The sequence below is a fragment of the Syngnathus floridae genome, chromosome 14, assembly GCF_059516105.1.
Source record: "Syngnathus floridae isolate MCC-2025c chromosome 14, RoL_Sflo_1.0, whole genome shotgun sequence".
NCBI lineage: Eukaryota > Metazoa > Chordata > Actinopteri > Syngnathiformes > Syngnathidae > Syngnathus > Syngnathus floridae.
The window spans coordinates 5,440,736-5,468,400 of NC_142426.1; the positions used below are offsets into that span (position 1 = coordinate 5,440,736).

At 43.6% G+C, this 27,665-nt stretch overlaps 2 protein-coding genes across 8 annotated transcripts in view; one reads left to right on the forward strand and one right to left on the reverse strand.

Moving 5' to 3' along the window:
* Positions 1 to 27,665, reverse strand: part of sntg1 (syntrophin, gamma 1) — a 46,595-nt gene that overhangs the window by 10,102 nt on the left and 8,828 nt on the right. Inside the window, exons 6-14 of one of the 7 annotated variants that reach the window (XM_088396176.1) lie at positions 22,367 to 22,540; positions 17,641 to 17,690; positions 17,403 to 17,536; positions 13,923 to 14,020; positions 10,207 to 10,349; positions 9,344 to 9,792; positions 6,312 to 6,416; positions 2,398 to 2,589; positions 1,259 to 1,308 (exon numbers count right to left, since the gene is read on the reverse strand). In XM_088396176.1, coding sequence (XP_088252302.1) covers positions 1,259 to 1,285 — 27 coding nt within the window. In that variant the 5' untranslated portion in view covers positions 1,286 to 1,308; positions 2,398 to 2,589; positions 6,312 to 6,416; ... (4 more) ...; positions 17,641 to 17,690; positions 22,367 to 22,540. Of the gene's footprint in view, positions 1 to 1,258; positions 1,309 to 2,397; positions 2,590 to 6,311; positions 6,417 to 9,343; positions 9,793 to 10,206; positions 14,021 to 17,402; positions 17,537 to 17,640; positions 17,691 to 19,918; positions 19,937 to 22,366; positions 22,541 to 27,665 lie in introns of those variants that run through there. The other 6 variants (XM_088396174.1, XM_088396179.1, XM_088396172.1 and 3 more) reach the window with 6 other exon arrangements.
* On the forward strand, positions 12,173 to 15,189 carry snai2 (snail family zinc finger 2). Its single transcript, XM_088396180.1, has 3 exons — positions 12,173 to 12,419; positions 12,495 to 12,983; positions 13,953 to 15,189. Exons 1-3 carry the CDS (start codon positions 12,341 to 12,343, stop codon positions 14,132 to 14,134), a joined length of 750 nt encoding a protein of 249 aa, XP_088252306.1. The 5' UTR covers positions 12,173 to 12,340; the 3' UTR covers positions 14,135 to 15,189.

Sequence of the window (27,665 nt, forward strand, 5' to 3'; positions counted from 1 at the left end):
ACGGCGGGTCAGTTATCTCTCACCGCTAATGAGCAGCGGCGAGGAACGAGGCCTCCGCTGCAGCTGCGGGGTGACGGATGGAATCAGAGAAAGAGAGAGTGTGCGTTCCTTCGCCCATCTCGGACGAACGGGTGTGTGTGTGTGGGAGGAAAAAGGGGGAGGGCATTGCGCACGCGGATTAGCGCCGGTGACCTGCGTTGTCAATGGCATTGTTCTTAATTGGCCTCATCTCTCCTCTGTACCATCATTAGCCACATCATCGTGCGTAATCAGGCATACAACAACTGCGTTTGCCAGCTTTCATCAAGTTATCTAACCAATTTGATACAGTAGCAATGCTAACCCAACAGCTAGCCTAGCAGCTAAGCACAATCACCCAGTTATTGCACTTATTCTATGACTTCTCCCCGAAATGGAACTCATTAGGGAAGTGATTTAAGGCTCTCTTCTGCAAACCAGGTCAAACCCTTCGCTTAGTGGATCTAATACAAGTAGTAAGGTACATTGTTGGGTTACTATCTCACACCATGTGCAAGTATCCCTTGAAGGACGCGCACAACTCGTTAGTGCAGCAAAACAAACAACATACCGGGGCGAGCCTCTCACTGGGAAGCTTGTTAAAGCGCTGTTTCAAATCCAAGGTTTTTTGATTCTTAACATTGTTGATGTTTGGTCCAGCAGCTTTTTTATTGTGGGAGCCTTAAAAGATCTAAGCCTGACCCTGGGATTCTTTGCAACTCCAGACCAGTAGCACCTGTTTGTCTTTGAAATCGTTGAAAACATCGAGGCATAAAAGATTCATGATCGCGTGGGTTCTAGTGATCTGGTTGGACTATTTCAGTGCGGATTCAGGGCTACTGGATATAATAAAATTTGGATTTTGACAGCTCATGAATATATTATTATTACTCGACCTTTGCCCTGCTTTTGTTACCGTCAATCATAATATTCTGCTAGATCACATTGGCATAAAATGCTTAGCACAAACCTGGTTTGAATGTAATCTCTCAGAGAGCACATCATGGTAATATCACCTCTGAATCTTACAACGTGACCTGCGGGGTCCCACAGGGATCCATACTAGGCCCTTTACTGTTCAGCATATACATGCTACCACAGTTGAGTCAATAAAAGCCCATGGCCACGATTTGCGGGAATAACATGTATATATATTTCTCTCTGCATTAGCCACTTGTAAAGGCAGAAAGGAGAATAATAAATGCTCTCCATTCCGAGAGATTGATTAAATGCTACCAACCTCTTCATTTGAGGTCTTGAAATCCATGTGCTACCGCGCAGTGAGGGATGCTGCAGAGGAGAGAAACACAACAGAGTTATAGAGCCGCTGCAGAAAAAAACCCAGTCAATTTAAACTGGCTTTGTTAGCAGCAACAGCGCTTACAAAAGCAGATAGACCTTCATTGAAATGCTACATAAAATCTCAGGAGATGTCTTATTCGTGGAGTAGTGAAGTAAAGGATCTTAAAAAGAGTTTGATGAAGCACATGATCTACATCGAAGGATGGAAATCAATATATCTGGATACATTTGAAGTACCCTAACCCATAAAAAATATCATTTTAGAAGTGTAAAGTCAAACATATCATGGAGGTTTAATACACACGGGGTGACATATTTCAGTATTTAGCGAAGCAAAATTCACCATCTCAAGAAATGACATGACTTTTTTTTATGAAAATAAAGTAAAAAGGCACCACACAAATCACTAACAATCTTGTTAGCCTGAAGTATGTAGTAGGGCACAAAGATGTTTGCTCCTTTATGGCCACCGTACTTCTGGACTGATTTGCATGGCAGCACATGAAATTTAAGCCGCCCTCTGGTCAGAAAATCGGTTACAGTTTCCCAAAGTACGCTGCTTGGCCGATGAGCCACAAACTGTTTCATCAAGAAATGATTTCATCAAGCCTGCCCTGCTGAATTTCCCGTACAGCCACATTATATTGTTTTATTTGTTCCCAACAATTTATCCTTTCACATGTGTTTATGAATGAACTCTTTTAAAGGTAAAATAAAAAAAGTAGCACGTCTGCCTTTCCATCTATAGTTTATCCTTCTTTTAAAACTTTACTCTCCAGAATGAGCAAGAGGTAACCTCTGGAGAAAAGCAGAAAGTGTCAAGTAGCGAGGAATAATTCATGACAGCAAAAGGTGAGGATAAGGAGCCCTAATAAATGTTTCAATCCATTTCTCCCCATATAATATAGAAGAGCGGGTTCGGTTCTTTTGTACTCCAGCGACGCCATAACGAAGCAGCTCCTCATTTGCACAAAGCAGCCGGCTCATTTTTAATCAGACACGACTGCCACTTGACTTGACAACCAGACGCGCAAGCTAAAAAGTAGCTCCCGTGGGACGCGCTGGAAGGACACTCACTTCACTAGAAAGGCCCCCGACTGTTTTGATGTGGAGAACAGGCCATCCAACACCCAGCTGATCTCGGATCAGAGTGACGCTGCTGCAATCTGGCCCGTCCGCATCCCCTGACGGACCCGGCAATCAGGAGCGGCGGGGAGAGGGCGGGGTGTTCCTCAGGGCACTAGCCCGGGGCCACTCGCGGACGCGGAGCTGCGATAAGAAGCAAAATTGGAAGAGGTTTAAATTCTCCTGTGAGGAAAGCAGAGTGAATGTTCCTGATTAAACACTCGAGAGGGGAAGGGATGTGGAACCAGATGCAATCGGCGGCTTCTATTCTGCGCATAAACAGGAATATTTAGAACAAGCTTCTCTGGAAAAGAATGACTGGCTTGTAATACCCCGTCAAAATGCAATTAGCTCCTATTCTTACATTTTGCTACAACAACACTTGTCAGGACGCATTGCTGGCTGCAGGCCACCTCTGATGAGACACCATCATACAATACAGTAAGTGCTCTACAGCATGAGAAAATTAAAATAAGCACAAACATGGTTCCAAGCTACTTTCTATGCATAAATTATCCACCTTTGATTAATATTATACAGCAAGGGAAGCTTTAATAGGATTTGCAAATATATATGTCTGAGTCCCATCTGGAGTAGCAGTGAGCGATCTGCAGAAGATCTGAGGAGAATAAAAGCTGAAATGTAAAGCAATGACCTTCATGAAATGGCCCAGGGATGTTCTCAAATATTAATTGCGTGTTGAAGTCCTACTCAAAAGCTTTCTTGCAAGGAGGTTACATCTTTGCTCGCCTGCTGTAAAAGTATCACTTGCTGTTTTACTCAAAGCTTAATTAGGACTAAACAATACCGCAACATAATCATGTCACTGGTTTTAAATATGTATTCTTTAAGATGTAATTCCACTGCTGACCACTAGGTAGCAGCACAGTTAATTTAAAAGAAGAACGAAACAGGAAGTAGTTTTTGTTGACAATGATTGAGCGGCGCTGTAATGCTGCATTTTCAACCTAATTGAAATAATGTGCTTCCACTGCCTCATTACTGGGTCACCATGTCTTCCGTTGCCCTATTAAAGATAAAAAAAGTCATTTGTTGTAATCCTGCTAAAACTAAGCTTTCCACCTGCACTAGCGTGACATGAACTCATCCGCTCAATAATTGGATTGCATTTGATGCAACAACAAAAAAACAACCACCAGCTCTAAATTCACATAACGCTGAAGTTCATAATGGTTTATTGATCCAAGTATTAATTATTGAATTGGTATGGGCATACCTGGCAGCTCGATCAATACCGGAGTGTGCTATAATGTATACAGAGCAGAAGGGCCAACATTGATGGGGAAAGCCAGTGATGTGTTTTAGGGTTTGAAGTGTGTTGCGAAGAAGCAGCAGCTTGTGTGATGGATGTGAACGGAAGCTCATATAAAAATAAATGTCCTGCTTGAAAAATGTCTCTCATGCTTCCGAATGCAAAGGTTAAATAGACCTTGTGTTGCCTTTTAAGTTGAGTCAGCGTAAGCGCTTTTTTTTTTTTTTTACAAGCACTACATCAGATATTTGCAGCGCTACCAACTTTGCCGGAGCCACGTTTGCCTCCGACACAATGGAGAGGAGATTGGCTGAATGAGGCAGAGAGATGCTACACGGGACATCTCCATCTCCGAGACTTAATGATGAATGGTCGCCGCGCGTGGGAGACGAGGCAGCTGTCGGCGGGCGCCATGTGTTCCTGCAAATCGAGTTTTACCGGAAAATGGATGCCGCCGTCACTTCCAGGGTATTCTACTTCCTAGAACAAACTGTGCGTGCTCCCGGAGAGAGCACTTACTGTTGCTTATTCCGTTATTATGGAAGGATGACACACGTTATTCACTTTTTGAGAGCAATTAGAAAAAAAATAAGTGAATAAATCACTTACCAGCTGAGCCCTGCAATACAGTCATCGAGCGAGTATTTCTTTGGGATTCTTAAGAATATATACTATGTATGTATGTATATATATATATATATATATATATATATATATATATATATATATATATATACACACACATACATACACACAGTGATCGCTACTTTGCGTTTTGTCTATCACGGGTTCACTACATCGTGGATTTTTTTTCCAAACTAAAAAATCATTTAAAAGTCAAAATAAAACTTCTAAATTGAGGAAACTATTGCTCCAAATGTTCGTTTACATTCCTTTAGAAGCGCGTGTTAGCATGTTTGCGAATTAGCATCTTTCCGCTAATCCGTTAGCCTGCCCACTACTTCTTGTTGGTGACCGTACTTTGCGAATTTTACTTATCGCGGGTGTTTTTTGGAACTAATCATCCGCGATACACGAGGAATTACTGTACATATATATATGGCAACCCATTTTGAACAGCTTGAATTCATCAGGATGAATTTTTAGCCCTTGCTGGAACAAATTCTGCATATAAATAGTATTTCAGGTAATTTGTCTTATTTTGACGCCCACAGTTTTAAGAGCTGTGAAGTTCCTTTATTTCCATGTACGTATATTCTCCGCCTCATGCTCAAACAGACGCTGGTATTGATCATTCTCCAGGGATAGAAAAGCGTCTCATGGCGTTTTCAATCCTCTGAGAACATTTGTCAAAATAGGAGCGTGTCATGAAGCTCCGCGTCGCCCTCCAGGCCTCGCGTACTCCATGAGTGATGGGCAGAGCAGTAAATTAGTGCACTCATTTATAGGCTGAGTTCTTGGCCTTTCTGACTGTGATGCATGTCCTCCGCCAGAAGATATCAACTTGTCGCACACTCGACACACAAAGTGAGGACACGCCGAGTCAGCGGTTTTCCCAGAAGACGCAAGCTTTTCTTTTGCCTGGGTTTTATTCCGGGACGCAAGTCGAGCGGCTTTGCGTGGTTGGAAATGGCCTCATTCATCTTCCTGTGGCCTTTTTATGTCCAGCCACTCTGTTCATCTTTAAGCCCCGCCCACTCAAGATTGGTCAGCATCCGTACAACTGCGAGTGGAAGCGTCACCATTGCAGACTTTGTGGTGGGAACCAGAGTGATAGTTTGCCAGCAATTATATTAAATTGCAGCTATTACCAAGTAGTAGCTGTAATTTGACAAAATACAGTCATTTAATAATCTTTTACAACAGCAGATTTTGAAACAAGCACCTATGTCAAGTTTGTTTGACGCACTGACTAAGCAAGCTCAGGAAACATTTCATAACGTTCCGTCTGCAGTTCTTCTCAGACTACTGCGTTTAAGGACGTGGGAATTTTGACTTTTAACACATTATGGCTTTTGTTAAATGAAGTGGTTTGAAATGCTTGAAAAAATTGAAAAGGCAGAAGGCCACACTACTAAAAAGCGGAGTGACACATCTGCTCCACTCACCTTTGTACAAGCCTTCATACATCCCTCATCGGACCCGACAATTATGTATGAAGTCAAACTGTGCGACGAGATAGCCGAGTCATACCGTACGTGACGCAAAATGTGCATTTTATTGAAGATGAAAGCAGCAAACCTCAAGTTGAACTTCTATCACCTGCCCAAAGAGCTAAAGCGCTAAAATGTGTAGGAATAAATAGCTGGAACTTTTCACTCCCACCAGAGCCATTTGAATTCATCTATATTTTAACATACAGCATGAATACTTCATCCTCATTTGGAAATTAGATATATTGCAGCAAAATTTTTAAAAATGAAAGCTCCAGACCTCAGTCTGAATTTATTTTTTATTTTTTAGTATTATTTCTAAAGTTCTAGTTTGAATCAATATTACGCAAGTATTTTGATGTCTATGTTGCAACATTTATTCCAAAAGAAGCGTGAAATTTTGGATAATTGTGTAATAATACTCAAAGGCATGTATTTTTTATCCTCTGCAATATAAAACCAACATAAGCGCAGCTTACTTGCTCACCGAAGTTGTGAAACTCTTCTTTGTGTCTGCATGACTGAATATACTGCCCTCCTGTGGCCAAGTTGCAGAAGGAGCCACATTGAAGTAATGTTGATGCCTATAAAAAAAACCACACACACACATTACAAATTGGAGGGAAAGAAAAAAAAAAACGAATAAAGGAGCACAATGTATTTTACAATCTAAGTGAAAGTACTTCACTCTTCAATTAATTTGAAGCTTTATAAGCCGAATCAATGTGCAGACAATCAATAAAAGGCCATTTCACCGAGCAGTGGTGTAGAAACATCAAGACTTTGTACCTTCCCTTCCCTCCACACAGAGATTGTGTCATAGTTGACCAGTTATAATGAACGCCTGTGCAAAACCATCATTCAAAATACGTCATGTAAAACAATTCACTCCAACTATAATGCAATACGATTTATACCGATTGAGATATACGGTAATAGGATTGACTCAAATTGAAATACAAAATGATTCACTCCAACGAGAATCTGACACAATCTCATGACTCCCAAAACGTAGTCAAACTCACTGCGCTTTAAACATTTGTAATGACATTTGAAGCGACGCATTCTGAATGGATCTCAAATGAGATCCGTGGCAGTTTTTCCCAAACTGAGTCATACAATTATGATGATGCATCGAAGCATATCTGAGCCACCGCCACCAACCTCCCCGCCACTCTCGTATGCGTATTCAACATTGAGCATAAACGAGCCTTTCATCAAACAAAGCTTTCACTCAACAGGCCACACACATACGCATAGACACACACACGCTGTGTTCTGCCATCATAAGCACAATTGCAATCTGGGTTAATTGCCGCTCAGGGCTATTTAACTACTCACAGGTTGAGTGAATTGATGAAGTTCTATGGCGAGTGAGTGAGTAGCACAATTTACAGCGCACATTGTTTGCCTTCAATTAAGCTGCTAGCGGACGGTGCTACTTGATGCGATGTGCTCCCGCCTCGTGGCCTTCGTCAGATGTGAGCTAACGTGCTTGTTTTCATGGAAATGGTGCAGTCGTGATTTATTGGAAGGGCGGGGGGGTCATGGCTGATCTAAGATGATGCCAGATACATACATGCCGACAATTGGGCTGAATCGGTTTTGGACGCAACCCCCAGGTGGATGTCTGGGCCCCATCGCCCCCACCCCTTTCCACACCACTGGTGCTGACAATCAGAAATATGTTCCGTATTTACGATGGCAATTCCTTATGTCTGGTTTCTCATATTTTCACATCGGTACGTGTGAAAATCGGTACGTGCGCCCCACTTTAGAAAATTTGTATAATCCATCTCTTAATTGCGTCCCGCATTGCTGTCACGCAGCTCCAAATCAGCGGCTGCACACCAGGCGCATGCCAATGAGGCCGGTGTCTTGACCGGGGTCGTCGATTTGGCTTCATTAGCTGTAGCTTCCCTGCGAAGCCGAGCTAATGGCTGCTCCATCATGTGACTTTTACGGCCACGGCCCACCGACAGGTGCATACATCGCTTGGACATGTGGAACGTGGACACGTGATGACTTGCTATGAAGTCCACCGCTCAATTTTTCTCTCGCCGGGGGAGCGCTGAGGTTAGACGGCTATGACGATGTCCAGCGGTGCAACCAGTCCCAAGTGCTCTCGAGCTCACTCTGCAGTGCATGGGGGCTCTCATCTTGCTTTGGATCAGACTGAAGGAGTTCGTCTTTTATGCTACTCTCATTTGGCTTGTCACGCCATGTTTTCTGTCTGTTTGGCCTATTTTGACCAAAATGGCACCACGGCTGCCATATTGGATGTGGCCATTGTGCTTGCCGTAAAATTGGCTTCGCCACATATGGTCTGATGTGGAAGCAGCCCATCAAACAACAAGTGGAATAATGCGACATGATTAGGAAGCTGTTACAACTCCTAAGGGGGGGCAACAACTCCATGTAGGTCTTTTGTTTGCAACCGTCCCGACAGAGGAGGTTTCCAGGTTAGAGACATTTTGGCTTTTTTGTGCCATTTTGATCATGCAACTGACTATTTTGCATTTTACGTTTTTTGCAAAAAAACATGTCACAGTTTTGCCCATTTGCTGAATTTTGGGGGAATATGTCTTGATTTTCAAGAGACGATTCCGGCGCATCCTTTGCAGGACTGCCTTGCGCCCACCGCGTGGTGTCGCCTCAGGTGGGCAACACAAGGAAAAGGCTCCCATCCATAATTGATGTGTTGGAGCCTATCCTTGCTGCTTCTCGTGATGCCACCAGACAACTTATCCCACTTGTATCTTTAAGGCGATTAATGTAGTCTGAATTTTAATGAGCCAGCAGGGGTGAGGGGAAGCGACGGAGGCAACAAGAGATTATCGATTAGGCGAGCAGGAAAAGATAAAGTACAGAGGAGCTCTTTTGTGGAGTCGGTTTCTTGCTCGGCGGTCGGAGGGGAAACTTTTGTGATGTTCTCTTTGGGCCAATTAGCGTCAAATTCTCACTGTGACACACTTTGTCTAATTTTCTACTTATCCAAAGTCTTGCTTTTTTTTAATTTAGGACATGGTGACAAATAGGAGCTCAAGATGGCACGTCTTGGCATCATAGTGATGTCCGCTGACCTGTGACCACCAGCGAGCACAAGCAGCTCACAGAGGGAGGGGGGGGGGGATAACGCAAAGGAGGAGAATTGCGGATTTGCAACTCTCACAGGGCGTTTTAAGGCGCAAACCCTGCCAAGCTCGAGCAAAGGGGGAAAGTGAGTCTCCATCCCGGGAAGCAACATATATCATACAGACCACAGATTTCAGCAGCTTTGGACCCCCCCCCCCCCCTTTTCATGCAGGAGTGCTGAAACATTGCTTTGCAGGGATTTCAAACGCATACAGCCCACATATGCCCAACCCAAAGGAAAAAAAAATGTGAATCCATGTCACACCTATGTGCTTTATGATCTATCTCCTACAAGGAAGCATTTAATCCGTTCAAGCAAGGCACGTGCGTGATAACTGATGAATGTTTGATATAAAAATAATCACAAAAGGCTTACCTGACGGAACAGGTGCTGACGTCCTATTCGGCTGCTTTTCCTCTTGAAATCAACACATGCAACGGGTGTTACGGAGCAGCTCAACCAAGCCACAATGCATCCCTTGTGCATGGCAGCATCGCCCACATCCCGCTCCACTCGCCTCAGCCTCGGAACGCAGGAGGACAGATGGAAGGATGGAAGAGGTGGAGAAAGGGAAGGCAGGGGAGAGCAGTCACTGCGCTCCGCATCCGATTTTAGTACATCTCCGCCGGCTTACAAGTGCTCCGCGAAGGCTCGCACCGCGTCAACATCTCCGCTTGCCGCCACCCTCGTGTCACTCGCGCCGCCAGCAGGCGGACTCTAGCCGCCTCACCGTCCGTCCACTCCGCACGCTTAATCGGGACAGCGTGACACGCGTGGGTCCACTCTTTGGAGACGTTTGGCGCTCGTCCCGCATCACAGGTGCACTGAAAGCGCGCAAGGATCTCAGCGCACGCATACACGCGGACACGCAATCACGCACACGCTGCAGCGCTGTGTGTGTGGAAGAGTGTGTGCATGAGTGCACATGCAAAAAAAAAAAAACTGCACAGCTCTATCTATCTATCTATCTATCTATCTATCTATCTATCTATCTATCTATCTATCTATCTATCTATCTATCTATCTATCTATCTATCTATCTATCTATCATGAAAAATTACCCAATCTTCTGTGCTAATGCCATTTTGATGTTGCTACTGATTCTTGTAGAGTTTCTGGTACCCACAAAATGTGATCATACTGGTCAGTACTGGATCTGCTTCAAGATTCAGCACACCACTTTTGAATGATCTGGATAGGGGAACGTCAAAATAGACAGGACACGTGATCATTGGTACCTGAACATGTGAAGGAACTTGGCCACGAGTCCAGATTTGGTCTGGAGAAGAAGGCTTTGCTGATTGCTGCAAAAGCTACAGTAACAGTTTTTGGCAGAGCCTGTATGATGAGCATCTTCTCGTCTGCCAACATTGGACGCAATCTCAATGCAGAGAGAGAGACAGACAGGCAACTTTAAAAAACAAATTATACAACAATGTTAGTTAGCACAACAAACAAGCAATGTTTGCTCCAACTAATTTCTTCCAAGCCAAAAAAAACAAATTTACTCACCAGAACAACTGAGCTGAACTAAAACGTGGCACCATGATAAAATAGTTTTTCAATTAATCTCCTATTTTAATTACATAGTTTGAATGTGTATAATAGAAGTAACCAGAAATAATTCACACTGACAAAGTTTACAACAAGAGCAGCAGTGAATATGTCATATAATTTATGCAATCGCTCTTCTCACTAATAACTGCCCCTGCAAAATAAAAATAAATAGAACGAATCCACAGTGGTGAATATAAATTTCTTGCATGACGTTTAGTGTATTTCTCTTCACTCACACTAAACGTGAACCTAAAATAATCAAAGTTTGATGGAGCAAGTCCACTAAAATGTCATTTTATTCCACTTTAATCATCAAACTCATAGGGGGCACTTTAGCTTGTTTGCAGAGTTGGACTCTGGATGTGTGCTCTTCATTTCATGATTGATGTGAGAACGGGCTGAGCGTGCTAAATTGTGGAAAGAGATAATCACGTGAGAAAGGGAACAAAGTTTGCATCATTTTTGGTGTGTTACAGGGGACAAAGAAATACATTTATGAATTTCAGTAGCCTATTTCTAGTCATGTGAATCATTTTTTTTGTGTGCATGGTGACAGTGATGAAGAATAGATTCCAGTTTGGGGAAGTCTTGCAAGTCCCTGTTGGGAATGCAGTGAAGGACGCTAAGGACGGACGAGGCCTCCTCTGTTGTGACGTGCCAACACATTTGGAGCGTTCTCGTCTTCATCACCACTGGCAACATTTTTACTGGGGAAAACCACTCACTCGCTCGCTCGGACAGACCATTATTGATTTCTCCCTTTTACTCTCAATGGAAGCCGGGCGTCATTACTCTCAGATAACCTTCCCTCGCCTCAGTCATCCATGCAAGGCAAAAACTATTTGTGATGTGCAATTACGTCGGAAGGCGATAAGGCTCACAATCAACTTAACCTGGTCCCAGATCTAAGCGGGGGGGCTTTTGCGTATCTGCTTTGAATCGAGCTTCTTGATCCACATCAGTACTGCTCAGCCCCCCCGCAAGCTGAGATGTTCTTCAAACGCCCCCCCAGAAGATGAACACAAGGGGGCGTCGACTGCCAACTTTGTTAACTTTGCTCTACTTTAATGTTCACTTGGAGCAAGCAGAAGGGAGGCGGTGGTGGTGGTGGGAGGGGGGGGGGACTAATGTTATTATCGTGGGCGACCTTGAAAGGGAGGGAGATGGGTGCACTTTTTTTTTTTTTTACATTTGCATTTCAAGTAGCAAACGCCTTATTGCATTAGTGGATGGGGAAAGTGCTGCATTAGCCACGTTGCTGTGTGACAATGTGGCTGATGCATACATGCAATGTGGCACCGTGCAGTTGACACGTCAACAGCAAACACTTATGCTCCCATATGTTGACATTAAAAGTTTTTAGAAACCTGGACATAAATCTAAAGTACAGTACTGTATATTTGACCGTGCTGTACATTTCCAGATTGTATTTCGCTTGTACACTCAAGTACTTTTATTGACAGGCAGGTCGCGGGCCAAGAAAAAGTTGCACCTGCTGCGCTTTGTTAGCCCCGCCCACTGCCTTACATGGAGCGCCAAGCCCCCTTGCACGTGCTCGCCTTTTAATTGGTGCAACGCGAGCGACGTATGTAAATAAGCGCTGGAGGCCCCGCCCTCGCACCTGATCTAAGGACTTTAGCGCAACTCTCTGCACTGCACTGCTTGCCTCCAACATGACTCTCCTCCGCTGGACGACTTGAGCAATCAGGATTTCCGTCTTTGCAAATACCAAAAACGCCCTTTCTAACGTCTGGTTTCCACTTTTTTTTTTTTTTTTTTTTACGAGTGGGAGGAAAAAAAAAAGTTGTGTTGAAAATGCCGCGTTCCTTTCTGGTCAAGAAGCACATCAACTCCGTGAAGAAGCCCAACTACAGCGAGCTGGAGAGTCCAACAGGTGGGGAAAAGTTTTGGTGGGGAACTTTTTCAAAGTGGTGGAAAGTTTTGCTGACTTGACTTGTTCCGTTTTCAGTGCTCATCATGCCGCACTTGTACAAGGGCCATCCGCTGCCCGTCATCCCCCAGCCGGAGTTCCTGAGCCCAGCCGCGTACAGCCCCATCACGGTGTGGACCACCAGCAGCCTTCCGCTCTCTCCGCTGTCCGGATACCCTTCCTCGCTCTCCTCATCGTCTTCCTCCAAAGACCACAGCGGCTCAGAAAGTCCCCGCAGCGACGACGAGGAGCCCGGCCCGCCGCAGGCAGACGCCGACAAGTTCCAGTGCGTTCAGTGCGCCAAGTCCTATTCCACCTACTCGGGACTCGTCAAGCACAAGCAGCTGCACTGCGACGCGCTGCAGGCCCGCAAGTGCTTCACGTGCAAATACTGCGAGAAGGAGTATGTGAGCTTGGGAGCGCTCAAGATGCACATCAGGACTCACACGTTGCCGTGCGTGTGCAAAATTTGCGGCAAAGCCTTTTCCAGGCCTTGGCTGTTGCAGGGACACATCAGGACACATACCGGTGAGTGAGTTGGCCTCGGGCCTCCCGCGGGCGAGAGAGGGCAAGAGAGAAAGAGACGGGGGGGAGGGGGGGGTGTCTGATCTGGAGTCATAAAGTGCTCTCTGCTCAGCATACATGATTGCAGCCAGACACAGTCTAAGTTGGGCCCAAAATAGCACAAATTGGGTCAAAAGGGGACTAGTTTTGGAGTTCATCATTTCACCCCAAAATTTTGGATAAATGAATAGAAACATCCAGCCATCCATTCAAATTGGGCTTTTTTGACCAAGCAGTTTTTCGAGTGTAGGTTATTTATTTATTTGATCAAACTTTTTGGGTTAGATACCCCCCAAGTTTGGACCATCCCTTTTTGATTCACATTGTGTTATTTTTGACCCAACTGTTTTTAAACTTCCGTTTTGTTTTTAAAGAAAACTTTTAGTTTACATTCAGAATTGCATTTTTAATCCCACACACCCCTCTAAACATTTACACCTCCACTGTCAGGCACTTTTTCATTTATAATACATTCTTAAAACTGCCAGGTCAAACATCCACTCCAATTTGGGTGAAAAACTGAACCGACCCACAACTTGGGTCATTTTTGACCAAATTGATCTGCTGTTCTTTTTTGACCCAGCAGTTTAAGGATGTATAATTTATGCAAGGACAAAAATTAAAAACCCGATTCTGTTCCTCTGTGATAGTTTTGCTTTTATGCATGTTGCAACAAAGAAATCTGAGTTAACTGAACGGTTGTCCCTGTTATTGAACCTCAACTTAAATTATAAACCACTTGTTGCACTAACCAACATGGTTGACATAAATATCTTACACGATGGACAACATGAAATGCTGCCGTGGCCTGCAAATAGCCCACGAGCCTCATGTTGCCCACCGACCGAGCTGCTCTCAAAAACCTTGTCATTTGCACGTGTGTATGTTTGTGCGTGTCTTAACTTTGCCTCCTGTTGCGTCACTTCCTGGCAGGCGAGAAGCCCTTCTCGTGTCCTCACTGCAAGAGGGCCTTCGCCGACCGCTCCAACCTCAGGGCTCACCTGCAGACACACTCGGATGTGAAAAAGTACCAATGCAAGAACTGCTCCAAAACCTTCTCACGGATGTCGCTGCTGCACAAGCACGAGGAATCCGCTTGCTGCGTAGCACACTGAACACACGGGATCCTCTCTTCCACTAGCGCAAGACTTTTTTTTTTTTTTTTAAAAGAAACTTTTGTTTGTTTTGAAACCAAATTTCCAAGCAAGCCCGGGAGAGTCGTCAGGGATTTTTTTTTTTTTAACCCGGACAAGTGGGTCCATTTCAACGTCTTTGCCATCGCTTCTTACTTGTGCACTTTTTGCATGTCCACAACATCTCCTGTGCCTTCGCTTTGCTCGAACATTTCAAGTCTAAAGGACACCACGGGAATACCGAAGCCATTGTAACTTAGGGAACGTGAATTTTTGCACAAACATTACATTACAGAACTTGCGTGGTGCATCTTTTATCCTTGCCTGTTAAAGTGCCTCAGTTTTTACTCAGCAATAAGTCTTTTTGCCCTTTTTATATATTTTTATACTCCATTGAATGTAAACGTGACTGCGATGATTGTATATTAAAACTGCAATGCAGGTTTGTTTTCATACTCTCGTGACACTTTGGGAAATAAAACTGTCATGGCATTTTTTTTTTTTTTTAAATTTGTGGAAACTGGCTGCAATCTCACGTTTTTTTGGGGGGGATATTTAATCCGAGCGTGTTTCGAAAGGAAGACGGGGGATGTGAGTCAGGTCCCAAAATCAAACCTAAACTCGTTTCCCGGGCCCAGCACACATCAAACCGTGTTGAAATGTCACACGTACAAGCGATATTGATCGGCAGGGACTCGCGAGAGCCTTTGAGGCCTCCTCCAGTCTGACTGTGTGCACTGTTTCCTTCCACCTGACTGCAGCCGGCCCAAATGCAAACTCTTTCTTTTTTTCCCCATAGGAAATAACGTCAGGTGAACGAGCTGGTTGCAGGGTTAAACTGCCAATTCCCTAAGAGCTAACTCGACGGCCAGCATGTAAACACTCATTGTCATACAAACGTTACTTTTTTTTTTTTTCATGTTTGAATTCTTTCTATGCCTTTTGACTCTCAGAAAGGATTTCTATTTTCATTCCTTTGATTGGGGCTCAAACCTAATCGCCTTCATAAAATAAAAATTTGATGTCAGTTTTCCTTATTAATTTGTTCAAGTCTAATCAATACGCTGCCTGAAAGCTACGCTCAAAAATCCATATGAACTTTTCTGAGTCTTGGAAATGAGGTGATGAAAGGTATCGTTTGAAAAGACAAGATATCGGCACGCACTGGTCACCAATGATTAGGTTGAGTGGATCAGATGAGACAGAAGAGTGTGTTGACCTAATCAATAACAGCTCAGCTTCAGCTGCTGTCTCACTGAGCAGAGGTCACCTATCAAAGTGTTGCGTTATTGATCACATAGCAGTGAACAGCTTAGAGCAAAACGGCGTCAGCACGCATTACAAAATGTCTGACTCAACACACCCATTTTAATGCTGAACGCAAGGTGAGGAGTTCCTCAGGGCACAGTTGTAAGTTCTTTTTGTTTTCAACCTCAGGCCATTTGGAAATACCGTATTATTTCATTTACTTCAATCGGGTGAATCCGTAGAAATAATTTTTAAAAAAATCATTCACAGCCTCAGGCCAAGTCTTGACCTCTTGAGATGGCAAATGCACAAAGACAGATGATTAAAATGCAAGCTGGCAGTTGAGTGTAAAAACATTTCTGACTCTCAGACACTCAGACAGTGCAAGGCAAATTGCAGTGCATGGCAAGTTTTTCATGAATGAATAATTGTCAGAGCGTTTACGCTTCTAGCTTTGGTGCCACGTTGTGATTGTGTGTCCCCCCCTGCGGAAACTGCAAAAAGCAATTTATGCACATCCCCAATCATAAGTAAATACAATTCTACACGTGTGAATTTTTAGTGAGCTACTTTAAACCCACGGCTATAATTTAGAAAATGAGTCAAATGTGGATCAAATACTGTCAATAAATAAAAAATAAAATAAAATAAATAACTTCATGATAATACAGATAATAAAACAAAACATTTAAATAAAAAATAAAATAACTTGAAATAAATTAAAAAATAAAAATAAAGCCTGGTTTTGTCACCTATGAACAAACTGATGCGTTATTATGTGTGTGTTTGTAAACAAAACGAGGTGAAAAAACAAATGATTCTTTCATGACGTGTTATTTTCAGCGACAGAGAAGGGGGAACGTGATATGAAAAGCTGCTTTTCCTACTTGTCGCTTGATGTTTTGACAGACGCTGCGAGTTGCGCGTAAATGGGGCCCTCTGGAGCATCGCCGCGCCATCAGGCTGCCAGCTTGTCACGAGTTGCTAATCATGATAAATTTTAGGCAGCACTGTTATTGTTTACTTAGGAGACGATGCATTAAGAGGGGGGGTGCTTTGGGAATATCAACGAGATTAACAAACTTGGAAGCATTTGAATAATAAGCTGGTCAAACGTTGATTTTAAATTACGGCACGGAGGGGTTTTGTTTGTTCACGGGGATCTCCGTCCCAGCTTGAGGCCTCTGGGATGAGGATGAGGCAAGGCACAGCTACTCTGATTTCACTCACTGATTCCGCTCTGTGGGGCAAATTAACAGCAGAAGATTTTCAAAGCAAACTCATAGAGGACTTTAAACGTCCCCATCATTGAGATGAGATTTGCTTTGTAATTGCAGCGCAGCTTCTCCCAGGTCGTTTAGTTGAATTAATAGTCGCCTCGCTTGTGTTTACCTGCCTGCATCTTAATGTGTTTGCACAGAAAAAAAATAAATAAATGACGGTGTGCTTTGAGGATGACGCCAAAAGCAAATCTTGGCTTTATTTCACGCCGCACGTCTGCATTTAGTACAACTGAAGCAGCTGAGCTGTTATGTTTTGATTGCTTATTATTTCTAAGTGTTTAAAGCAGCCCTGGTTTTAATTTTATCATGGCCATTTTGAGTTTATCTAAAGGTCTCAATAGGGCCATGCTAAGAAGCAGCTGGATCCATTAAGATTATTATTATTGGTGTGTTAAATGCACCTGTGGGGTTTTATTTGTTTGGAGAACTGCATGGCGGACTGAGTCCGAGCCGCTGACGACGATGCTTTATTCCTCCGCATCGACATTTAACGCTTGTGTTATTTTTCATCTTACGATGACTTTTGCACCCACGTTGGGTGGAAGGTAGTGGCATCAAAAGTGCAGCTGTTGCGCAACTCACACGTCCACTGCGTGACCCCCGCTTAGCTTAATGGGTAAATAGTGAAATTGAATACTGGAGTAGCTTGAAAAAAAAAAAAAAGCCCGGCGACTACTTTAGTGTGCCATCCCAACCGTATTTAGTATTCATATTTTCACCTCTGAGGAATTTTCTTGTATTCCTTCGAAGGATGCGCAAGCCCCACGTTGCGAAATCTCCGTGAAATGACGGAAAGGCCATCTCAGCAGATAGTTTGGCTTTCTCTGCCCTCTTGTCTGCTGCTGGTGCTTATCTGATCATCAGTGAAGGGAAAAGGTGAGCACGGAGCACAAACAAAAGGCGCTTGAATAAACTAGCTCGCGGCCACGTTATTCAGAGCATGGCTATTGTGCTTACCCGACAAGCCTGAACAGGAGAAGCTTCCCCGCCGACGGCATTTCGCTCCTCTAGGGGGAAGAAAAAAAAAAAAGATGTTTTTGGTACGTGATTCTAATCTGGACAAATGATAACTTTACATTGCAATTATTTGCACCTCAGCAAATGTTTGGTCGTAAATCTTGAGGTTGTGAATGGGCCAGTCACAGACAATCTGACATATAAAGATGGCACAGTATATCAATGCAAAGTAGTCCAATCGCTCCGCTTCATGTATGCATTGAGATGAGCTTTCTATTTTTGGAAATCCACCCTCGCCGGGCGGCTGCAGATTTGCATGGATTGACATTTTGCAATTAAGCATGTCATAAACGCCCCCACGCCTGCCGCCCGAACCCACTCCCACCGTGACAAGCAGATTGTTTGCTTTTCCGAGCTAGTAGTCTCGGTTGCCATAAATATCCCGGCCGGCGCATTCCTCCGCCTTCACCTTTGAGCGTGGCTCTGGTCGGCGTGCATCCGTGCTTTCATGATCACAGGGCAGCGGTTGGTGCACATCCAGCTGCTTAGCGCCTCGCAAGAGAAGCATTGGAGGCTGATAACGGGATGCTGACTGATGATGGGGGGGGCTTTAAAGGCGGTGGGAGATAACGCTAATGATGCTGAGATTAGCACTCATTTAGTTTAAAAAAAAAAGGTCTGGCCCGAGATGAGTGGTGATAATGTCGGTATGAGGCAGTGACGTTTTTATATGAGGGAAAACAAATGGTGGTCGTATACTGGAGCGGCAACATGGTGGGATGATGGAAGGAGAATATAATTCACACTCTCGCTTCAAAACATGGTGAAGCAGCATTTAGCAGTGATCCTGCATGTAAATTGAATGAGCTGCCAAAAGAAGTAAAGTCCAATGTGAAGGTTTTTAAGTTCAGGTTAAAAGTATTTTTTTTTTTATGATTGAGCATTTTTAAAATCACTTGTTTTGTCAAAACGTTTTCTTGCTTTCTAAATTATTTGAGTAATTTGGGTAAGCTTTTGCATCTTTTCAGTGGAATATTTTTCGATGGGCCGGCTGTCATCAGAAATATAGTAAGTCTATAAAATCGTAGCAGCAGAAATGAAAGTTTTTACAGCACAAATGAAGCGCAAACTAACAGTACCATTACGAGTCCATTGGGAGTAGCACATATTTGTCCTGCAGAATTTCAATTTAAAAAAATAACAAAAACAAACGGCTTCAAAACAGATTGCGTGCTATGGAAAAACAGTGCCAAAATGGGGTGCATCACCACGCCCCTCCTTCCTCTTGAGTCAGCACTCATATGAGGCATGCCACCAAGCCCAAGAATGTCTACATGATGTGAGTTCCTACGACGGCAGAAGAAACGTCAGTTGCCACACAGAGCCGGAATGTTACACCGGGGTGACAGAAGGTGCGTCCCATCGCACGACAATGACCGAGAGGCAGCAAATGGCGAGGTGCCGCCAAAAGTGAAGCCCCAACAGGTGCCACGCTGTCAAAAGCCACTTCGCACCTCGGCTCCCTCACACCACAGCGCCGCTATCGCCCACCCCGGCCTGCAGGAGGGGGGGGACTCCCCGGAGGGGGCTGTTTTGCTATCAGCATGCCTCCGCTTTGAAGTACACCGGGAGGCCGCAATCTGGACTGTGTTTACTTGTCGAGCGAGTGGGCGTGAGGTCACTTTTTTTGCCTGACACAACTTGGTAGCAGAAGAGTGCATCAGTGTCTGGAGAGCCTCTTACTCACGAGGATGCCATGGAGACATGCTCATGTGGGCGCAACATTTACCCCAATATGGCAAAAAATGTTGGTTACCTCCAAAATGTAATATGCAGACTGTGAAATGGAGTCAATCATTTTCAAGGAATCTAATCCGAGCATTATTATTTATCATTAAACTGCCAGCATTTTAACAACTTGCAAAGTTTTTATGGCACAAGCCAAAGTTTGTTTATGCCATCTAAAATACAGCCAAGCGTTTATTCTTTTTTTTTTTTCCAAGGTGGTTTATGAGTCAGAGGCCCACAAACTGCATCTTTATCGTGCATTTTGCTCGTTGAGCCGGGTGAAGTCACAGCAACCCGGAGCCGTGTTTATCCACTTTAGCGAAGGGGAGAGTACGCTTCCTCGCTCTGTGGCCGCGACTTAAAAAGTGGAGATCACTAGCACTCTCAGATCTGGCACATCGCATACCAAGCTGCAGACACCACTTTGCTTAGATCAGCAGAAAAAAAAGGAGAAAAAGAACTGGCAGTAAGAGGAAGCTGCAAGACTCACTCCGTCCAAAGCTGAATAATCCCCCGAGCACCAGCAGTAACTCCAAAGCTCCCTAATTAGAATGAAAAAAAACCAACAACAACGAGAAGTTGTGGTTATTTAATGGTGCTTGTGTTTGACAAGGCTTACGTTCCCTTCTGAGTCTTTGCAAGCCAGCAAGCCAATTGCTAAAATTCAACTACGGGCTCACAAAAATGATCTACAGTGGAACTTCTCTCAAGTCCTTCTAAAACTGGAACCAATATTGATATGAGAATTGCCTAAAGGAGGGACAGGTGGCCCTCATTTTGAAAACAGCCTTGCAGTTTTAAGTTGTAATAACATTGTTTATCACTAGATGGCAAACATCGCTTAAGAACGTTCATAAAACTGCACTTCTCCACCAGAGAAGGAAAGAGCCGATACGACATAAAAACACGTGCAGCTGTACAATACTGCATGACCAAGGGGTCAAACGGGGCAAAGGCAAAGAAAAACAACATTTAAAAAGCCATGACGTCCAAACGTTTGTATGTGTCCTTCAAAATGTCCTCCATCTGGCATAATAGGGGATGACTTCAAGAGTAAATATCTCTCAGCGTGGTTCCAAAAACACCATGTGACGCGCGAGCCAGCTCACCGGTGAGAGTCTCATAATGAGATTTTTCCTCCCGTCTGCCCGCGACATTGCTCCCGCCTCGCTCGGAATACAAATTAAAGGCTGCCGTCTGACTATTTGAGGGCCAAATATATATATTTAAAGGCTGTCACGTCGAAAATGTCAGAACAGCGCCTCTGTCAAAGATCACCGTCTCGTTTCCCGGGGTCCTCAAACATGCCGCTGATGTCAGAGTCAAAGATCACATTCCGCCTGATTCGGCACCCGCCTCACAGATGCGGCGGCACGGACGGACGCGCTCAGTTGGAGCTAAAGCGACGCTTCGCAAAGGCCACGACGACCATCCGGCCGGCTCCACGTCAACGTGATGCACTTGTCGCGTGGAGGAGGGTCAACGTCTCCGTCAACGCCTCCACCAAATCACTCATACCAACCTCTGAGACATTGTTTTGATGTCTTCATTGAGTTCTCGCCAAATAGTGCGATTTACCATGATTTAATCGTATTTTCGCTGATGAAAGCGTTTTGCTTTTGAGTCTCATTAACGAACAAAGGCAAATTCCCCGATGACTCAAGGTGATGGTTCAGAATTAAGTGAAAGCTTGCTCAAAGTGAACACGCAAAATTGTAGACAAACGCACACCCATCGACAGACAAAGATTAGGGAGGATCTACAAAGTCCACGGCAATCTGATAAGACTGTTTTCATGTGCTTTTTATCTACGACAACTGCTCTGCTTGTCTTATCGTGCGAGCAGCAGCAGCGTCTGCTCCTCTCTCTCTTCTCTGATGATTGTCTCGTTATCGCCGGTTAGCCCAGCGCACGAATAACTCGACTAACGTTCGTAAACTGGTAAAGGCTGAGCATTTTTTAAATCAGTGCAATTGCTCTTTCCGAGTTGTAAAAGTGCGTGAGTTGTGTTTTTGTTTGCTTGCTAAAGGCCACTTTTATTTCTCCGCTGTAAATGAAGAAAATGCAGCCAGTAACACATCACTGCTTAACTGTGCTTAAATGGATGGACGTTTCCACGCAACATTAAACTGTAATTGTAATAAAGCTTGCCAGGACGTTTATGTTCCAAAACCCTGAAACAAGGCAATTCTCGTCAAGATTTAGTAGGAATATGGACAAAAAAAGGAGTAGGAAAGTTGCATTGTTATGCAAAGGGCAGCTCTCATCAGACATTTTAACTACCTTGAAATGATTTCTTCGAATGTTTTGGGACTGGTGTAAATTGTGCTTAATTTTATGGAATTGATTCTTGAGCAAGAGTGAGCATCTAATGATGTTTTCCAAAAGTTGTAGAGTGTTATTTTGGTACGCTTTAATTTAGATTTGTGTTCCGCAACATTGATTATATTCGTTAGCCCGACTCATTGTGTTAGCATTAAGCTAGCCGGAGTTCAAGTTGTTCGTTTGGTTAATTATACATGTTAATTGTCTTTATTTTGGTTAGTTGGACTAATTTACTACCAAGTTGAATAAGAATGGGTTACAAAACCAGTAGTAGTTTGCAGTGAGCATGGAAATGTGAAAATAATGTGGTCAGATAAAACCCAAGTTGAGTTATTTGGCATTAGCGCGTGGAAGAAAAAAAAAAATGTGAGTACGACCCAAAGAACACATTTGGGGCTGTTTTAGCAAACTTACAAAATCATCAGGGAGTCAAATAATTATCTCCCACACTGTGTAATTTCAAAAGCAATGGCACAATCTGTTCCTTTTATGTGACTTCTACAACTCCTGCTTGCGTTTGTTTGCTCATAATTAGCAAGCAGTTATCACACTTGACAAGATGCAGGTTGGAATGCAGCGCAATTGGGGAAAAAAAAAGAGAGAGAAGTCAAACCTTAAGGATGACAAGTTGTGAAGTGAAAGTGGAGGCCGTGTTTGACCTTGTCCTTCTCTGCTGAGGGTCTGTGGGTTTGGGCCAGGGACAGGAACTCCCTGTACAGACACCATGTCTGCATTTGCTGCTCCCACTGCACACTGGAACACTTTGTTCAGCGCCACCAAGGAAAGCCTAGACAACAAAAACACACACATTCTGCCTTTGCTCGGGCTTTGGGTAGTAAATAATAGCCCCCTCAAGGCGGGAAATCACGCAACAAAAATAAAATAGATCTGTTGTTATCCAATCGTTTGTTTGAATTTACAGCTTGTGAGGGGCTACCATGCGAGAAAGTCGTATAAATACAATGCGACCCAATATTTATGATGTTTAACTTTAGGGGGCCAACTGTTTGCAGATATGAATCATTTCATGAGTTTTGGGATCACTTACTGTGAACCGGCCAATAAAAATAATGCGGGACTGTTATTTACACACTGGAAGTAGCTTGTTGATCACGTTTTGGGTTTTTATTAGAAAATAAATTACATGGAACTAAAAAGGCAACTAACATTTAGTTTGTGCTCATTTTTTGGTACCGTACGTGATAAATATGAGGGAACATGGATTATATTTGTTCAAAGTCATAACGGCCCTCACGAGGGAAACTCGAACGATGATGTGGGCCGGGATAAAAATATTTTTGAACATTCAAACGCCTGACTTGAAGTGTGCCGCACCTTTAGAATGCGTCACCTATGAACAACTGACACGCGACTAAGCCGTAAATTGGGTTGCTACGTGCTAACGCAGCAAAATGCTATCACACAGACACAGCCATTTTCTTGACATTTTGCTTTTCTCCCTTGTAACACAGCCAACCAAACATGGCCGCCAAACAGTAACCCTTCAATCAGAGTGACCCCAAAATCTGATAGATGAGCCAATTATGTGCGTCGATGCATTTACTGCCACGCTGGAACATTGCTTGTGACCTTCCTCTTGACAGAAATGAATTTTTCTCCCCCTGAGGCTAAACAAATCGAGGAAGAAAAAAATAATTTAAAAAAATCACAGCGTGCTCCACCCTTGCCACTGAGTCACGCCGTCAAGGCTGCACTTTGACATGGGGCCTGTTTACAAACCAGCCAACATTCTGCTCTTAAAACTAACAAGTTTCGTCTTCTCGGACAAGGTCAAATTATGTGAGCGAGGGGGGGCTGATTTTAGAGGGGTGTCAAGCTGGAAGGACGGAGCGGGTCGTCTTCCGTAGCAGGTTATCTGCGCCTGCGGCAAGCCGCCACGCGTCTGCTGCACCTGATTGTCTCATCGGCACATTCCAGGGCCAGAGGGCCCGACAAGCCCGGGCACAGCGTGCAGACTGTGATACACTTGTTCTGCAGACGCAGGTGTACACCCTGCACTCAACACAAATCGATGGGGGGGTAGGGGGCTAACAAGACTTGTATTGAGCAGAGGAGCTACAGAAGACATATGAGCTTGAGGATGACCTGAATTCATGTCCATCATTCAGAGACAGGATATTGAATACATTAGAGCGATAGATAGGGCAAATGTGATAAAACTCTGTGAAAAATGATTTATATATTGTGAAATTCATGTCACTGTCAGTCATATTAGAAACGTTTTCCTTTAAATATTTCACCCGTAAATACATTTAAATTTATTCAGTCTTAGTAAGCTGCGTTTGTTCCTCCTTTGAATGTCGTTTTGTTATTTTGTAAATACTTTTAGTTGTTGTGCTTTTGGTTGCGCGGACCACCTTGAGCTGCCTTGTTTATGAAATGTCCTACATCAATAAAACTCCCTTGCCTTGCCTTGACTGGTAGCATAAAGTACAAAAGGGAGATTATTCGCTATGTTACAGAATCAGCCCCCAGTAATATCAGTCATGCATCGCATAATCGTTAAATAATTTCCAGTTATTTAAATAACTACAGATAAATATATTTTAATATTATTGCTATTACAAAAATATTGTACATGTTTAACTAAACAAAAAAAATACTATCAAATTTAATTACAATGCAAAATAAATTGCAATAAATACCCACGTGAAGGTTTTTTTTTTTGAAACAGGGCAAGTCACAAAAATTTTATCAAAGACATATTTGAACTGACACAATGGGAATAATGCCTTCTCTGTTGACTGCATGGCTGGTGAGGTTGCTGGGGGTTGTAAAAAAGACAAAAGTGAAGCACTGTGATGATGTCATCGCCAGCAGATGCGGAGGAGGATAGAGATAAAGGCGAAGGAATTCCAAATAATATCAGTTTGGGCATGCAGAGGGTTATCGCGCATGCAGCGGGATCGTGTTGTGACTTTACGCCCGCTGACTCACCGTCGCTCCAAAGCCTTCATTTTCGTTGCTATGGAAATCTGACATTTCAGGTGCTGATATTGTTTTGGAATTAGAATACACAAAGCGGAATCCCTCCAAAGGAAGCTCTTTAATATTAATGAAATATTAACGCAGCATATAAATAGAAATTGAATGTGGTAATACAAAAGGCGGGAGGTATTATCGGCTGGAAGAAGATGTTCCAAAGAAGGTCAAGCAGACATTTTATATTTTAGTCTTTCCTTGACAATCGGCACAACAAAGCAGTAAGAAAAAAGGATGTGATGGAAAAAGGTGTTTGGTTGGAGGGGGCGGGGGAGCAGGCCAGGACCTGCTGCGACATTCAATTTTGCCTTTGAGAAGCTGAGGCACTTGCCTGTGGCAGGTGCAATCGTGGCAGACGTGACGCGGCGACCTGCTCCACCTCGGCGCTCGACCCAGCGAGCTGTCACAACAGGTCGCTCGGCTCGAGCGCCACCCGACTCAGATCTGATTGGATCGTCAGAGGGGGCGACTCGACAATGCCTGCTGGAAATTCCCAGAGACTCGATATCAAATGACGGGACTGTTATGGTGCTTCCCAGCAGCGCACCTTAATTCTCTCATAACAACAATTACAATCCAAGCCATTGTCTTAATTCAAACCTTCAATGCATGCCCACATTTTGTCATCAAAACTCACAGCCAAATTAAGAATAACACAGCCTTGACTTGCAATCTTGACTTTTTGTGTTGCTTATTGGATTTCTGGAGAGCCTGGCCACCCATCGAGTGTGAAATTACACAATCAGGTACATGGCAGATCGTGGCAAAAGTGTTTCATTATTTTTGCCCCAAGCAGAACATTCTTTGCTCTGTCAGGTTGCACTAAGCCCAATTTGAAGCTAGAAGACATTTGCCCTGGGCATTCACTAAGCACTACTACAACTGCACTTGTACATGATGTACCAAACTAAACATCTTGTAGACTTAAAAAAAAATACACTCCAGCTAAACATTTGCCACCTCGCACACACTCTCCTCAGTGCAGGTGATTATTGTTGCCTTGAGATGACAAGAATCTCACAGCTGACATGGCTGGACTTGCTGCCTCTGCGTTTGTGTGTGCGCGTGGGTTGACTGCAGCTACAGGTGCCTCGCAGGAATAGCGTCTCATCTGTTTTAGTTTAACGTTTCGAGACAACGCTGAAGGCTTAAAAGGGTGAAGAAATACGACAACATTCCTGAGAAACTCAAGTGGAAAATTAATTTTACCGTTTTTTTTCTTTTTTTAAGTGCGCCGCATCCCCGGAGAATAATGACTTTAATACCTCTGCTAAAGTTTTTCTTTTCAAGGTTTCTTTGTTAGTTGTGAGGGCAGGAAAACTTCAATGCTGGGCAGAATTAATCAGGCTTAATTAGAAGTGCCCAGGAGGTCAATAAAAAGTCTCTTTTCTAAAATAGCCCCCCCTGCTGGATCCGGTGGGGCAATACATACTTTGCCCCTAGCGCTGAGTCAGCAGAGGATAAGGTATTTTTCTGCTGCAGTGTTCTCACAGAGTTGAACATGTGAAACTATCTAAAATGTCTTGGTAAGGTGATTCAGATTCAGGTGGGAGTTGAATCGTCTCGAACAAAGATTCTTAAATTGCGTTGTCCGTATCCCCTGAGGGTGCAATTACGCCTGTACTTTTTTTTCCTTCAGGCTTTTGGTGCTATAGATCATACCTGAAGGCATGGAGCTTCCCTACAATGTAACAGTAAGCAAAAAAAAAAAAAAAAGCCCCTAATGATCTGGCAAGTCGGTGCTGTTTGCTTTGCTTGAATGACTCGCGGTTCCACCAGCATGGCGGTGTCGGAATAGATTAGCGCCACGGTCCATCTCCTCCCCGGCTTCACACAACAAAATCCTCTTAAAAGCGCCGCATGTCACTCAATCTCCCGAGCGGCGACGAGCGTGGGGGGTGCGCCTGCGCAAATAGAGTGACAAGGAGCTATTTGCACAAGTGGATCGCATCAAACATCAAGGTGGACACTCCGCTTCCATGTGCGAATCTTTTGGCAAGACTAAGGACGTCTTTAAGACCGATTCAAGTAGCTTTAGTGAGAGGTTATTCCACATAATCACGGCTGTAGGTTTTTCCAGACCCGTTGAGTCTCTGAAAACAACAGGAAGTTCCTACGCAAAGAGCCCAAAGGCAAAAGTGTTTGCCCTCGAAAAGCCACTTAAAGCCTGCGCCCAAAAAAAAAAATAGAATTCACTCGTGACGACGTATAATGAAGTGGCTGATACTTGAGAGTCCGTTACCATGACGATTTGATTTGATCACAGATGCTGAAATTTTAAATATTAGAAAAATAATACACCCTCACAAGACGGCTAATACATGTTTACATGCTCGAGTTGCTACTGCTGTTTTGGTTAGCACAAAAGTTCAAACTGAGTTTTTTTTAAAATGGATGATAAATACATTTTAAAATGAATCCTTAATGCCAACTCAAGTTTTATATGATCTCATAAACAGAGCTTTTTTGACAATGCTGCTAAAAATGCTGGTTAACGTGATGGTCATTTTTACAGAACTAAATCATTATCGGAAATGACCACTACAATTTGGGTTTTATTTTACAGTCAATTTTGAGATCAAAACATTTCATTCTGCTTTTTTGGCTTTGAATTCAGCAAGTAGCGTTTGAATCCACATTCCGCTGCCATTAAAAACAGAGAACTGCAGACCATGATATACTTTACAGTGTTCCTGAAATGTATTCTTCTTTTTCCATGCAACAGTGTGTGTGATGGGGTTGTTAAAAGCATCGTTGGAACGTTTCGGGGCACGGAGGGAAAAAACTTTGTTTCAACTTTTCAAAAGAGAAGCCGTCATTCGATGCAAAGCTTTAATAGTGTTCATTTTGAGCCGCATATCTCTCCTCACATTGATCCCAATCGCTTTGCTGAGGTGCAACAAGGCGTG